This window comes from Meles meles, chromosome 18 (assembly GCF_922984935.1).
Source record: "Meles meles chromosome 18, mMelMel3.1 paternal haplotype, whole genome shotgun sequence".
NCBI classification, from domain to species: Eukaryota; Metazoa; Chordata; class Mammalia; order Carnivora; family Mustelidae; genus Meles; species Meles meles.
This window is the reverse complement of record NC_060083.1, coordinates 48,083,729-48,097,081: the sequence shown is the minus strand read 5'-3', so window position 1 is coordinate 48,097,081 and position 13,353 is coordinate 48,083,729. Positions and strand designations below refer to the sequence as shown.

At 35.3% G+C, this 13,353-nt stretch overlaps 2 protein-coding genes and 1 pseudogene across 2 annotated transcripts in view; 1 reads left to right on the top strand and 2 right to left on the bottom strand.

The window, feature by feature from the left end:
• The window catches only part of LOC123929308 (40S ribosomal protein S24-like), a 576,828-nt gene that overhangs the window by 492,861 nt on the left and 70,614 nt on the right, over positions 1 to 13,353 (top strand). The window lies entirely within an intron of this gene.
• LOC123930068 overlaps positions 1 to 13,353 on the bottom strand; it is a 199,650-nt gene that overhangs the window by 131,441 nt on the left and 54,856 nt on the right. The window contains exons 18-19 of the mRNA XM_045986277.1: positions 11,429 to 11,491; positions 6,786 to 6,890 (exon numbers count right to left, since the gene is read on the bottom strand). Of these exons, the coding sequence (XP_045842233.1) occupies positions 6,786 to 6,890; positions 11,429 to 11,491 (168 nt within the window). The remainder of the gene's footprint in view (positions 1 to 6,785; positions 6,891 to 11,428; positions 11,492 to 13,353) is intronic.
• Positions 10,351 to 10,518, bottom strand: LOC123930312 (annotated as a pseudogene).

The window sequence follows — 13,353 nt, the reverse complement described above, 5'->3', positions numbered from 1 at the left end:
GTCTTAAAAACCCTGCTTACAGATTAATTTTGAATCTATCACATAGCAGAGTAAACACTCTAGTGATGAGTGAAAAACAAGAAAATAATAGTAACAGGTCAAAAAATCCATTTTGGTTGAAATCAGTATCAAGTAACAAGATAAATCAACTAATGCATTTTCTAAAAGATTTTTCATACACTGCTATTTTAAGGGGAAAAAATGTTTAAAAATTCCACCAAAAGTAACAAGACTGCCGTTTTCTTTGGAATAGTCAAATAAGTACATGGTTGGCTGCTGAAATAAAAATCATCCCAAGAAATGAAGTGGTGAATCAGGGGTTGGGGAGAATAAACCCCAAGGAAAACCTCATTTCTAAAATAGCATTTTTCTATTTTCACTTGTTTCTGTTAAGAATCACCAAATAGGGTGTTGTGCAAAAAGAATGAATACTGTTACGCTGAAAAAATAAATAAAATGGAAGAAGAAAAAAAAATAGTTATTTATTTCCCCCAAATAAAACAAAGTAACATATATATGGTATATTTCACATGCTTTATAAAAAAGAAATCAAGTTATCTCTTTGTTTCTTTATAAAGGACAACTATCTTTTCATTATTTTAAAATCAGTGAGAAATTAATTAGTGGGGATAAAAATAAATTATATGTTTATAAAAATAAGAAATAAATAAAAAATTTAAAAAAATAAAATAAAATAAATTTATCAAATGCACTAGTTTCAACACCAAAAGAAAACTAAAATTTATATGAATAAAATGTTTGTTTGTTTTTTCTGAACTCCCAATTAGATGCTTCAACTCCTGACAAAAATCTGTAATCATGTTCTGTTCCCATTTATGTGGAGGTCTACGTCATTCAGACTAATCTTCCTGCTGGAAACTGAAATCTTGAATAAAATATAAAAAAGTATCTCCTCTCCTGACTTGTTAATTTTAGCCATTCTGACTGGTGTGAGGTGATATCTCATCGTTGCTGGCGAGGATGCGGAGAAAGGGGAACCCTCCTCCACTGTTGGTGGGAATGCAAGCTGGTGCAACCACTCTGGAAAACAGCATGGAGGTTCCTCAAAATGTTGAAAATAGAACTACCCTATGACCCAGCAATTGCACTACTGGGTATTTACCCTAAAGATACAAACATAGTGATCCGAAGGGGCACGTGTACCCGAATGTTTATAGCAGCAATGTCTACAATAGCCAAACTATGGAAAGAACCTAGATGTCCATCAATAGATGAATGGATAAAGAAGATGTGGTATATATACACAATGGAATACTACGCAGCCATCAAAAGAAATGAAATCTTGCCATTTGCGACGACGTGGATGGAACTAGAGCGTATCATGCTTAGTGAAATAAGTCAATCGGAGAAAGACAACTATCATATGATCTCTCTGATATGAGGACATGGAGAGCAACATGGGGGGTTAGGGGGATAGGAGAAGAATAAATGAAACAAGATGGGTTGGGAGGGAGACAAACCATAAATGACTCTTAATCTCACAAAACAAACTGGGGGTTGCTGGGGGGAGGGTGGATTGGGAGAGGGGGAGGGGGCTATGGACATTGGGGAGGGTATGTGCTATCGTGAGTGCTGTGAAGTGTGTAAACCTGGTGATTCACAGACCTGTACCCCTGGGGATAAAAATACATTATATGTTTATTAAAAAAAAAAAATTTGGAAGGGGAGGTGAACCATAAGAGACTATGGACTCTGAAAAGCAACCTGAGGGTTTTGAAGGGTCAGGGGTGGGAGGTTGGGAGAACAGGTGGTGGGTAATAAGGAGGGCACGTTTTGCATGGAGCACTGGGTATTGTGCAAAAACAATGAATACTGTTACGATGAAAAAATAAATAAAATGGAAAAAAAAAAGAAGATGTGGTATATATACACAATGGAATACTATGCAGCCATCAAAAGAAATGAAATCTTGCCATTTGCGACGACATGGATGGAACTAGAGCGTATCATGCTTAGTGAAATAAGTCAATCGGAGAAAGACAACTATCATATGATCTCCCTGATATGAGGACATGGAGAAGCAACATGGGGGGGTAGGGGGATAGGAGAAGAATAAATGAAACAAGATGGGATTGGGAGGGAGACAAACCATAAATGACTCTTAATCCCACAAAACAAACTGGGGGTTGCTGGGGGGAGGTGGGATTGGGAGAGGGGGAGGGGGCTATGGACATTGGGGAGGGGAGGCGAACCATAAGAGACTATGGACTCTGAAAAACAACCTGAGGGTTTTGAAGGGTCAGGGGTGGGAGGTTGGGGGAACAGGTGGTGGGTAATAGGGAGGGCACGTTTTGCATGGAGCACTGGGTGTTGTGCAAAAACAATGAATACTGTTACGCTGAAAAAAATAAATAAAATCGGAAAAAAAAAGTATCTCCTCAAAAGTACTGAAAAGCTAATAATAGAGTAAGGAATTACTACTGCAAAATCTAATGAAAAGCAAGAACGTAGGGAGGTGAGCTGAACACTGCTGCTGCTTTTGCTCAGATGGTATTCACTTCATTTGGATTTGAATTGTAATGATGGCCTCGTGGAGTGTGGGTGATTCTGTCCAAATGCCCAGCAGAAGCAAGTATTCCCCAGCAATGAGCTTTCATCCTTAGCCTCAAAGGGTTCTTTCAATAACTGTCCAGGGAAAATAGCTCACAGTCAAACACAGAATGAAACAGGTTACCTGAGAGAGAACAAGCAGAAATAATAGGCAGTAGCAACAGGCTCACAAAAACTTCAGATTTGGAAATTATCAGGCACAAATTATAAAACTATTATGCTTAGTATGTTTAAAGCAATGGAAAACAAGATAGAAAGTATCTGCAGGAAACAGGAAACAATACAAAATTACCCAGTATAGCTGAAAAGGAAAAAACAATTTAGAAATGGAAAGAAGGAGCAAAGAGGAGGAAGGAGGGAGGAAGGAAACAAGCACCTGCATGGGAACATGAAGTGGATCCTGAACCCATGGAACTCATCTTCCACCTGCTAGTGAGTCTAGGACTGCAGGCAAGTCCTTGGGCACAACCATTGGCTTAGTGCCAAGCAGAGGTGCGTTGCTGTCTTGCTTTCCTGAGCCGCTTTGTGGGCAGCTCAGGATGTCTGTGGAGCACTTTACTGGTGCACACCTACTGAGGCACATATGGCATCATCTGAGCCCATGAAGGCCCGAGCTAGACCCAAGTGGGCACATCCCCACGTGGTCTAATCTTGACTCAGAATAATGAGGATCTATATTAAATGTGGCAGATTTTTATGTTAAATTTAAATTTGAAAGGATAGTCAATATTTCTGTACCAAAGAAAACAAGAAATAATAGTGCGCTATATGTCTTCATATTTCTTTATTATATTGGGATTTTTAACCTGGCATGATAGTAAATGTGTACATGTGATAAGTTATCTGATAACTAAGTGGTTTCTAAACCCTGAGAAGTCGATCTTCTCACTAGGAAATATGTTACACAGCTAATGGAAGATGGGGGAAAAAAACAAATAACAAATAACCTACTATTAAAAATCACACACAAAAAATGTTTCCATAAAGAACAGCCAGAACAAGGGTAGGAGGGTGTGTGTGTGTGTGTGTGTGTTTGTGTGTGTGTGTGCACGTGTGTATGAAGGCTGGAGAGTGAGGGGTTAGACCTATCAATATTAAAAGATTAAAAGATTATTTATAAATTATAAAAGATATAAAAGATTATATAAAGATTATTACAGAATATTAAAAGATTAAAAGATTATAATTCCCACTATGTGGGAAATTCTGTTATATTCAAAGCAATTCAGAACATGAATAAGGAGACCAATAGAACAGAATGTAAATTCCCAAAATAGACAAGTGCACATAGAAATCAAGTATATCATTAGGATGGCGTCTCAAATTGAAGGGACTGCTGACAGACTTTTAAGTAAATAATTTTGGGCAACTGTAGAGCCATTTTCAAAAAAGGTAAACTAGATCTGTATTTCCTGATGGAATGCAATGTGAAGTACATGGTATTACTTACAAAGTATTGTCAAAAAATGTTGAAACTAAAAATAAATAAATAAATAAATAAATAAATAAATAAAATGTTGAGATCAAAAATAATTAAGCCATTTGAGCTGACTCCTAGTTTGTAAGGAACACAGATGATAGACGAATAAGATAGATGAGAAAAGAGACACATTTAGTATGTGGGAAATTCTATAAGACATTTGGCACCGGTTTCTTCAAAAAAATCAATGCCTAGAGAAAAAGAGAGGGTAGAGGAACAGCTGTAGGTTACATGAGATTCATGTGTCATAACAGATGCTGTATGTAAAGATACTTGGTTTTTTATTTGAATAAACTCACTATAAAAATATTTTAGAGATAAGAAGGGAAATTTAAAATTAAACTATATAATGGTATTGCAGTTATGTAAAAAATGGCCTATATTTTTAAGAGATGCATACTGAAGTATGTAGGGACAAAATGAAAAGGGATTTGCTTTGAACTATTTCAGTTAGAAAAATTTTTTTAAAAGAAGCAAATGTAGCAAAGCTTCATAATTTTTGAATCTAGGTGATAGGTATATGTGAGTTCATTGTATTACTCTTTGTACTTTTGTGTACATTTGGAAATGTTTATTATAGCCAAAAGGTGCAAAGAACCAAATGCCCATCAACTGGCTGTGGATAAACAAAATATATCTACATACAACAGAATATATTACTTGGCAACAAAAAGGAATGAAGTTGTACACCCATGTTCATAGTAGCATTATTTATAATAACTAAAATGTGGAAGCAACTCAAGTATTCACTGATGGATGAATGAATGTATATACATACAGTAGAATATTATTCAGTCTTAAAAAAGGAAGCATTGATGTATATTACAGCATGGATGAAACTTGAGGAGATTATACTAAGTGAAATAAACTAGTCACAAAAAAATAGATACTACATGGTTCCACTCAGATAAGGTACTCAGAGTAGTCAAAAGCATCCAGACAGAAAGTAGAATGTTTGCTAGGGGCTAGAGGTAGGGGAGAATGGGGAGTTTTTGTTTAATGCATATAAAGTTATAATTTTAGAAAATGAAAAAAATCTGGAGATGGATGGTGGTAGTTGTTGCATGGTTGCACAAAAATGTGAATGTACTTAATATCAGTGAACTGTACACTTAACACTGGTTAAGATAACAAATTTTACGTTACGTATCTTTTACCACAATAAATTGAAAATAAAAGAGAATGGAATGCTGATATGTGCTACAATATGGATAAACTTGAAAATACTATACTAAGTGAAAGAAGCTAATCACAAAGATCACATACTATCCATTTATATGAAATGTCCAGAATAGGTAATTCTATACAGACAGAAAATAGATTAGTAGTTGCCTAGGGCTTATGGAGCAGTGGGGAAGAATAAAAGGGTGAGAGGTATAGGGTATGGGGTTTCTTTCTGAGGTGATCTGGGTACTCACAAAGTCCTTTGAGAACTCTACTGACTATAATAATATTGTAATTAGTCCCAGTAAAGTAAATTATAACCCGAAAAGGGACATCCAATGACTCAGACTAGAAGGACATGGGGATAAAATGGGGACAAAGAAGAAACTGAAAGAAGGTAAGAAAACAAGTGTCAGTCTCTAGCTCTGTATTGTATATGAAACTGTCTTCCTACCATGTCATTGAGAATTGAATAGACTACAGTGGGTTACAAGCTTGCCTCAGAACATGGGTTCCTAAATGCAAACAAGATAACAGTACTTCCTATAATATCAGAAGACAGTTGATTGTGTGTGGGGTAACCATGAGAGCGTATGGTACTAACCATTGGTAAAAGATTATTATAAAGGGTTTAATTAAGTACAAAAGTCAGCAAATATCTGAGGCATCTGTCCACATTGTACCATTACCACCCAGCATTGCCAGTCTATCTCTCATTTGGAGTAGAAACTCCTTTCGTTTATTCCATTCACTAATTAAATATTTATTACGTACCTAATATGTAAAAAATACTTTGTTGGGGGAGGGATAAAGATGCACACTGGAGGATCAGGCATAGTCTCTGCCAAAATAAGCTTGCATTTTATAAAGGGAAGAGTGGTACTCATTTGTAACACAACGAGTTAAGTTAGAGCGAGGTGAGTAACGGTTTCCTCTCGGGATTTTAGCTTATATTACTAGGGTAATAATGATGGTACAAAAATTGTGAAAGAGTATGAAAACAGGAGCCAGAGTTTCTCAACTACTGGGCATGACGTGCCATTCGCATCTTCTTCAGGAACAATTCTTCTTAATGTTGAAAAGTCTTACAAATTGCATAGCACTTAGTATCCCTGACACTCAAGGAATTTAATGCTAACAGTGTCCACTCTTACAATCACTTGATAATAATTATTTGTGACAATCAAATATGCCCCCAACATATTTCTAAAGGCCTCATGTGGCTGCTTTGGTCAAATGCCACAATGAAAACTACGAACTCAATTTCTGACAAAATCAATGATGTCTGAGGGGTGGTCATAGAACATAAGAAATTCAAATACACAATTCAATATCTGAGTGAGAAAACTGATCTAAAGGTATATAAATATAAAGAAATGAATTTTCAGAATATAGGGATGTTTGGGGGAAAAGAAGTTTTTCTAGAGAGAGTTAGGATTAGGAATTAATCCTTCCTGAAGATCTACAAACTATCTCCTGAGTGCCAATGTCACTAGTTTTAGAAATTCTCATATGCATGTTCACAAGCATAAACTCCCTTCAAAGGCACAGTCATTTCTCAAATACTCACCATTAAGTAGCAGGTTTTCTGTCAGTTTTTCCCGTTCCTTTTGTGGGAGCTTAATCCTCATTTCCCCCAGAATACTGTCCAAATTACTCACATTAACCTTCCCTCCTTAGGAAAACAATAGGGACAGAAAATAAGAGAAATGGACTGTTTCCAAAATATTAAAAATACACTTGCCTGTGTATTGTTAATTTAATTAACCTGTGTTAATGATAAAAAAGAAAAAATATAATTCATATATTTGTATTATCATTTAACATTTTAAATAGGACTATCAAGACTCATTTGTCTTTTCTAACTATGCAGAAAAATTTAATAGGACGTATAGAACTAGAACCTATTCTCTTTTACCTTATCTTAGGACAACTTGAGATAGCAAAATGTGCCTAAGGTATAGTTTAGCACCTAGAGGTGTTAGACCACAGATCACATCATTCCAAACAAGAAAAAACGGTCATTCTCCTTTTTCTGAACTCCCAGGTCATTTCTGCTGAGAAATTGCTGATCCTTTACTTCAATATTTGCTGTACAGACCTATATTTGATTTCTCAATTTAAGATTTCTTCATTCTATTTCCATTCTCTCTGTCCCCAGCTTTTTTCTTTTCCTTGAATCTTCTCTGGCCTTTTATAGTCTTTAGAAACCTTAGCACTGCTTATGATTCACAGTGAAACAAGTTGCTGATATAATAAATTTAACATAAGGTTTTAGGATAACATTTATTTCTATTTAGAGACATGTTCTTCTGTGAGTTTTCAAAATGTCTTCTTAGTCCCAAATTAGTAGCTTTAGAGATCCTTTCCATCACTTTGTAAATCCAAGACTTCCTGAATGGCTCAATGTTATATTAAATGCTCAGTGTTAATTTGCATGTTTAGTCTCAAACTTTTAATTCCTTTTCTCTGAGATTCAACCCCTTTTCCAGAAAAGTGTACAATTTGTTGATATTAATCATTCCCACCTCCTTAGGAAATGGAGAGGAAGAAGACCAAAATTTAGTTACTCTTAAATGTAACCCAAACTATTAATGTCTATTAATTCTTGGTATTTAAAAGATAATAATAGAGTTAGAATAAAATCTCTTCCCTTGATCAGTCCATAGAGTAGAAAACTTTAAAGGAACCGATGAACTGCTCAGTGAAACACAGCTAGAGGGATAATAAACTTCATACTTTCATCTAATAAGTGTGATTTTTTGGGGGGGGGGGTTGATGATACCCAGAGAAATTTCTCTTTTTCTGAGTAAATTTCCTTAACCATCACTAATTTTTTGTTTATTTTTTAAAAGATTTTATTTATTTATTTGCGAGAGAGAGAGAGAGAAAACAACAGTGGGAAGAGGCAGAGGCAGAGGGAGAAGCAGGCTCCCCGCTGAGCAGAGAGCCCAATGTGGGCCTCAATCCCAGGACCCTGAGATCATGACCTGAGTCAAAGGCAGATGCTTAACTGCCTGAGCCACCCAGGTCCCCTTATGTTTTGTTTATTAATCACTCTTCAGACCAGACTTACTGTCTTTTTTGCCACAAATTATAAACATTCTATAAACAATGAAGTCCATCCCCCAAAATATAATGTAGATTGTCCACAAAAGTACCAGTGAATGAAAAGAAGCATAAATTGCTATTAAAATATTTGAAAGGTGGATAGTATCAAAATTTATTATCTTATGTCTTTTTTTTAATCTCGAAAAACCTTCATTGCACAGCAAAGGAAACCATCAACAAAACATGAAGACAGCCTAAAGAATGGGAGAAGACATCTCTAAATGGTATATGAGTAAGGAGTTAAATAAGCAAGGGGTTAAAATCCAAAATATATAAATAATTCATACAACCGAATACCAAAAAAAAAAAAAAAAATCTAATTTTAAAATGGGCAGAGGACTTGAATACTTTTCCAAAAAAGGTATACAGATGGCCAACAGACATGTGAAAAGATGCTCAGCATCACTCATTGTCAAGAAGATGCAAATCAAAACCAAAATGAGATATCACTTCACAACTATCAGAATGGCTAGTATAAAAAAGATAAGAAATTTTAAAAAGATAAGAAATAGTAAGTGTTGGTGAAGATAAGGAGAAAAGGGAACCTTTGTGTGCTATTGGCAGGAATGTATATTGATGCAGCCACTCTAAAAAATAGTAGGGAGGTTCATCAAAAAACTTAAAATACAAGTACTATATGATCTAGTAATTCTACTTCTGGGTATTTATGAGAAAAAACCCAAAACACTAATTTGAAAAGATATACGTGCTACTATGTTACTGAAACATTAAGTATAATAGCCAAGATATGGAAGCAGGCTAAGTGTCCATTGGTAGATGAATGGATAAAGAAGATGGGGTATATATACATGATGGGATACTACTCAGCCATAAAAAAGAATGAAATCTTGTCATTCATGACAACATGGATGGACCTGGAGGGTATTATGCTAAGTGAACTAAGTGAGATAGAGAAATACACATACCATATGATTTTGCCTACATATGGAATCTAAAAACAAAACAAACAAATAACAACAGACTCATAAATAGAATGGTGGTTGCAAAGAAGAGGTGGGTGGAGGATAGGTGAAACAGGTGAAGAAGATGGAGAGGTACAAGAAAATAAGTCACAGGGATGAAGAATATAGCATAGGGAATATAGTCAATAATATTGTAATAAATTTGTGTGATGACAGATGATAACTACACTTATTACAGTATTTCAGAATGCGTGTAATTGTTGAATCACTACATTGTACACCTGACACCAATATTGTATGTCAACTATACTTCAGTTAAAAATAAATATACTTAAAAAAGACCATAAATGACTCTTAATCTCACAAAACAAACTGGGGGTTGCTGGGGGGAGGTGGGATTGGGAGAGGGGGAGGGGGCTATGGACATTGGGGAGGGTATGTGCTATCGTGAGTGCTGTGAAGTGTGTAAACCTGGCGATTCACAGACCTGTACCCCTGGGGATAAAAATACATTATATGTTTATTAAAAAAAAAATTTGGAAGGGGAGGCAAACCATAAGAGACTATGGACTCTGAAAAACAACCTGAGGGTTTTGAAGGGTCAGGGGTGGGAGGTTGGGGGAACAGGTGGTGGGTAATGGGGAGGGCACGTTTTGCATGGAGCACTGGGTGTTGTGCAAAAACAATGAATACTGTTACACTGAAAAAATAAATAAAATGGGGGAAAAAAAAAGGCCTTCATGCCACCCATTAGCCTATTCTGACAGATCTATCAGCTTTAAGAAAGATACAAATCAAAATCTCGCCAAAATGATATGAAGTTTCATTAAGACAACAGATGCCATCATTACACAGAGTCAGATTTAACATCTCCCTAAAGTACAAATGTACTTTCAATAGTTTTAAAAAATACGTGAAATAGAAAAAATAAGGCCACTCTTCATTTATGGGCACTTAAGACAGCTACTGCTGGGCCTCTAGTAGCAGAATACTCCCCATTCATTTATTCTTTGTGATTTCTCACTTTTTTCCATTTAATACTTTACAATGCCTCCATTTTTCTCTCAATTCTCATTTTAAACTTTAGGACTCACAATGGATTTAAGAATAATAGCCAGCATTTCTCATCCATAGTCATAGGATTCCTGACTAGAGCCAACTGACGCCCAAACTAAAAATGAGATGACACAGCTGGTATATCTTCTTAATTAGCAATAATCGCGCCTCGGATAAACCTCATTGGCTACGATACTGCCACTGCGGAAAGCTAGTGGTATATCTTCTTAAGATAAAACAGTAATACTTTCTAAAAAAATCTTTTTGGACAATCTTTCATTTTCACTTAGGAAATATAACTTATAGAAATACTAACCATCGATTGGCAGATTATTCACCAATGCCTCATATTTCTTATCTTTGAGTTCTCTCCCCACGTTCCCTGGAACTTTTTTCATGTCATTTATATCAACCTTTCCTTCAAAGCAAAAGAATGAAGACTTCTGGCATTATTGTGCATGATGTTATGATTCCACATAATTAAAAAATATTTGTCTTTGCAGCATTACAGCCAACTGCTGGATGAAAAGAGACTTAACCTAACAAATGGGCCTTTGGGGCTTCAAATAAACTTTCTTTTTAAGTCTAGAATAATCTCCAAATGATAGGCAAGGCAACAGAACATGCAATAATGAGTATAAAGTTTGAAGGAAATTAGGATGATACAGACTGCTGATCTAAATAGCTTTATCAGCACTTTTTTGGGTTAGAATGATACAGATTGATACAAATTGCTGGTCTAAATAATATCATCAGCACTTTTATCACCGATTTTGAGATTACCTCTAACCTTACCAATTTTCCTTCACCGTTTACTGTGTTGAACTGGAATTTAGCTTTCCCACCATAAAAGAAGATATGTTAATTACTGGCAAAGACTCTAGATTATGACTTTGGAAACAATAAAGAACATTGAAGTTCTATTGCTAAAAGTTCTGATAATCCAATATCTAACTGTAGGCATTTATGCATGCACATTTTTAAAAGAAGTGTAGGGATAGATTTTTAAAGTCCATACAATGACGATGTGGAAAGGGCATTATATTATAACTTAGTGAAAAATAATTTGGGTCTCAGATTTCTAGTAGCGGTCTAACTCTTAGGTGTTTTTCTAAGACGTTACCTGTAACAGCTTTTACTCCATCCATTCCATCTGTTAAGATATTGACACCAAACTTCCCATTCACTGTTAAAAAAAAAAAAAAAAAGTTTAGTTGGGATCCAGAAAAAGATGGAGCTTTAGAATAAAAACACAAAGTATCTACGCTGTGAAAAAAACTCCAGGCAGAGTCCAGTATTTCCACTATTTAATTTGAGTACATTTTCAATTCTTAATTTCAGGCTTTCTAGGGTTTAGTCTGTATTAGTAAAATGGACTCTGAGACTCTAGGAAAGATATTTTCTGCTGTCACACTAGTTCATAAAATCTTAGAGGACAATTCATGTTGTTTGTGTTTTCTCTGAAAACTTTCAGTTCCAGCAGGGACACGAAGCTCATGCAGGTACCAAGAGTAAAGAAGTAAGGACCATAATTCTCATCTCATCTCTTCTACTAATGCACTTTCTATTCTTTTTAATCAGTGTCCATTTCAGAATGGCTGGTGACTAGTTATTAGTCAACCATTGCGGCAATGGTTATTAGTTCTTTATTACTCCAAATAATTATTTTTTTCTTACTGTTTTCTGCTTATGTCAGTTCATTTCTTGATTCATCTTTCCACACTCATTAATTATCTATTCATTCATTCGTTCATACATAAAGGGGGACTGGTATAAAGCCTCATTCCAAGGAACCACCAAACAGACCAAATAATGACAATTCTTAGGGAATAAGGCTTTGAAAGAGCTCCAGTCCACCACTGTTCTCTCCAGTAGCTTCCAGCCTACTAGTTTTCACTGCAAATACTGAATGTTATTTTTCAATATTATTATGGAGCTATAAGACAGAGGATGGGAATAGGGCAAGTTAAAACATCACAAAGCTCACTATTCTTAAGGAGATTCAGTCTTTTATTTCTTAAAAAATGCTCCTCAGATTGCAGCAAACCTTTGGTTAATGTCCAGTCCTGAAAATATTAATTTTGATAGTTTTTGCCAGCTTTCTCATTGCTGTTATGGAGGAGAGAGTTTTTGGTGGCTCTGACTCTGTCTTTTATCTGACATCCCCAGGTGAGTTTCCAAACTAACCAAACTAGCTGAAAAGCTAAAAATTACCTTACCTGACAATTATTGATAGCTCCACCTAATCATCTTTTCCTGATATCCCAGTAAAACTTAAAAGCATAAAGAAAATAAGTAAAAAACTAACTACATGCTTTTCATTGATACACTGGTACATTGGTCCTGGAAAATTAAGGAATGATTTAATAAAAAATATCTTTTGGAAAAAAAAAAACAAACCTCACCCTATTAGAAGGGTATGAAACCCATGGTACCTGAATCACATGAGAAAAACATATTTACATCTAAGAGGCAGTATTCAGCAAAATGTTTCTGGGTGATATTTCTTGATCTCATTGGATTGTGCCCAGCTAAACATATTCTGTTTTAAAGTTTATTTAAAGTGGGGATTACTCTGTGATTCCTCATACTTCAATCCTAATTAATATTTACTTTAATACCTATAATTCTGGCCTTGAATCATGAAATCTGGTCCAAAGATATGTTGATCCATGCCTATATATAACTAGGAAAAATGTCATATATATTGGCTGAAACCCTGTAGCCTTGTTCCTGTGAAAGCAACATTCTCAGCTTCAACTAGAATACTAAGAATTATGATATATTTGACAGTAAGCTCCTTTGGTCAATGAGTATGTTTATTTTTATTCAACAGTCTTATTAATCAATCAATCAATCAATTGTATCTCTAGCACTTAGCATAGCACCTGTTTATAGTGCTCAGTAAATATTTGCCGAATAAATAAACGTGAAAAAGTACCAACTTTAGATCGATATATTAGGAGAAAAAATCATCCTTATTTCAGCTACATAAGTCCTATAAAAAAATATCAGCCTCAAAACCCACTTTTCACAAAGGTACAAAGA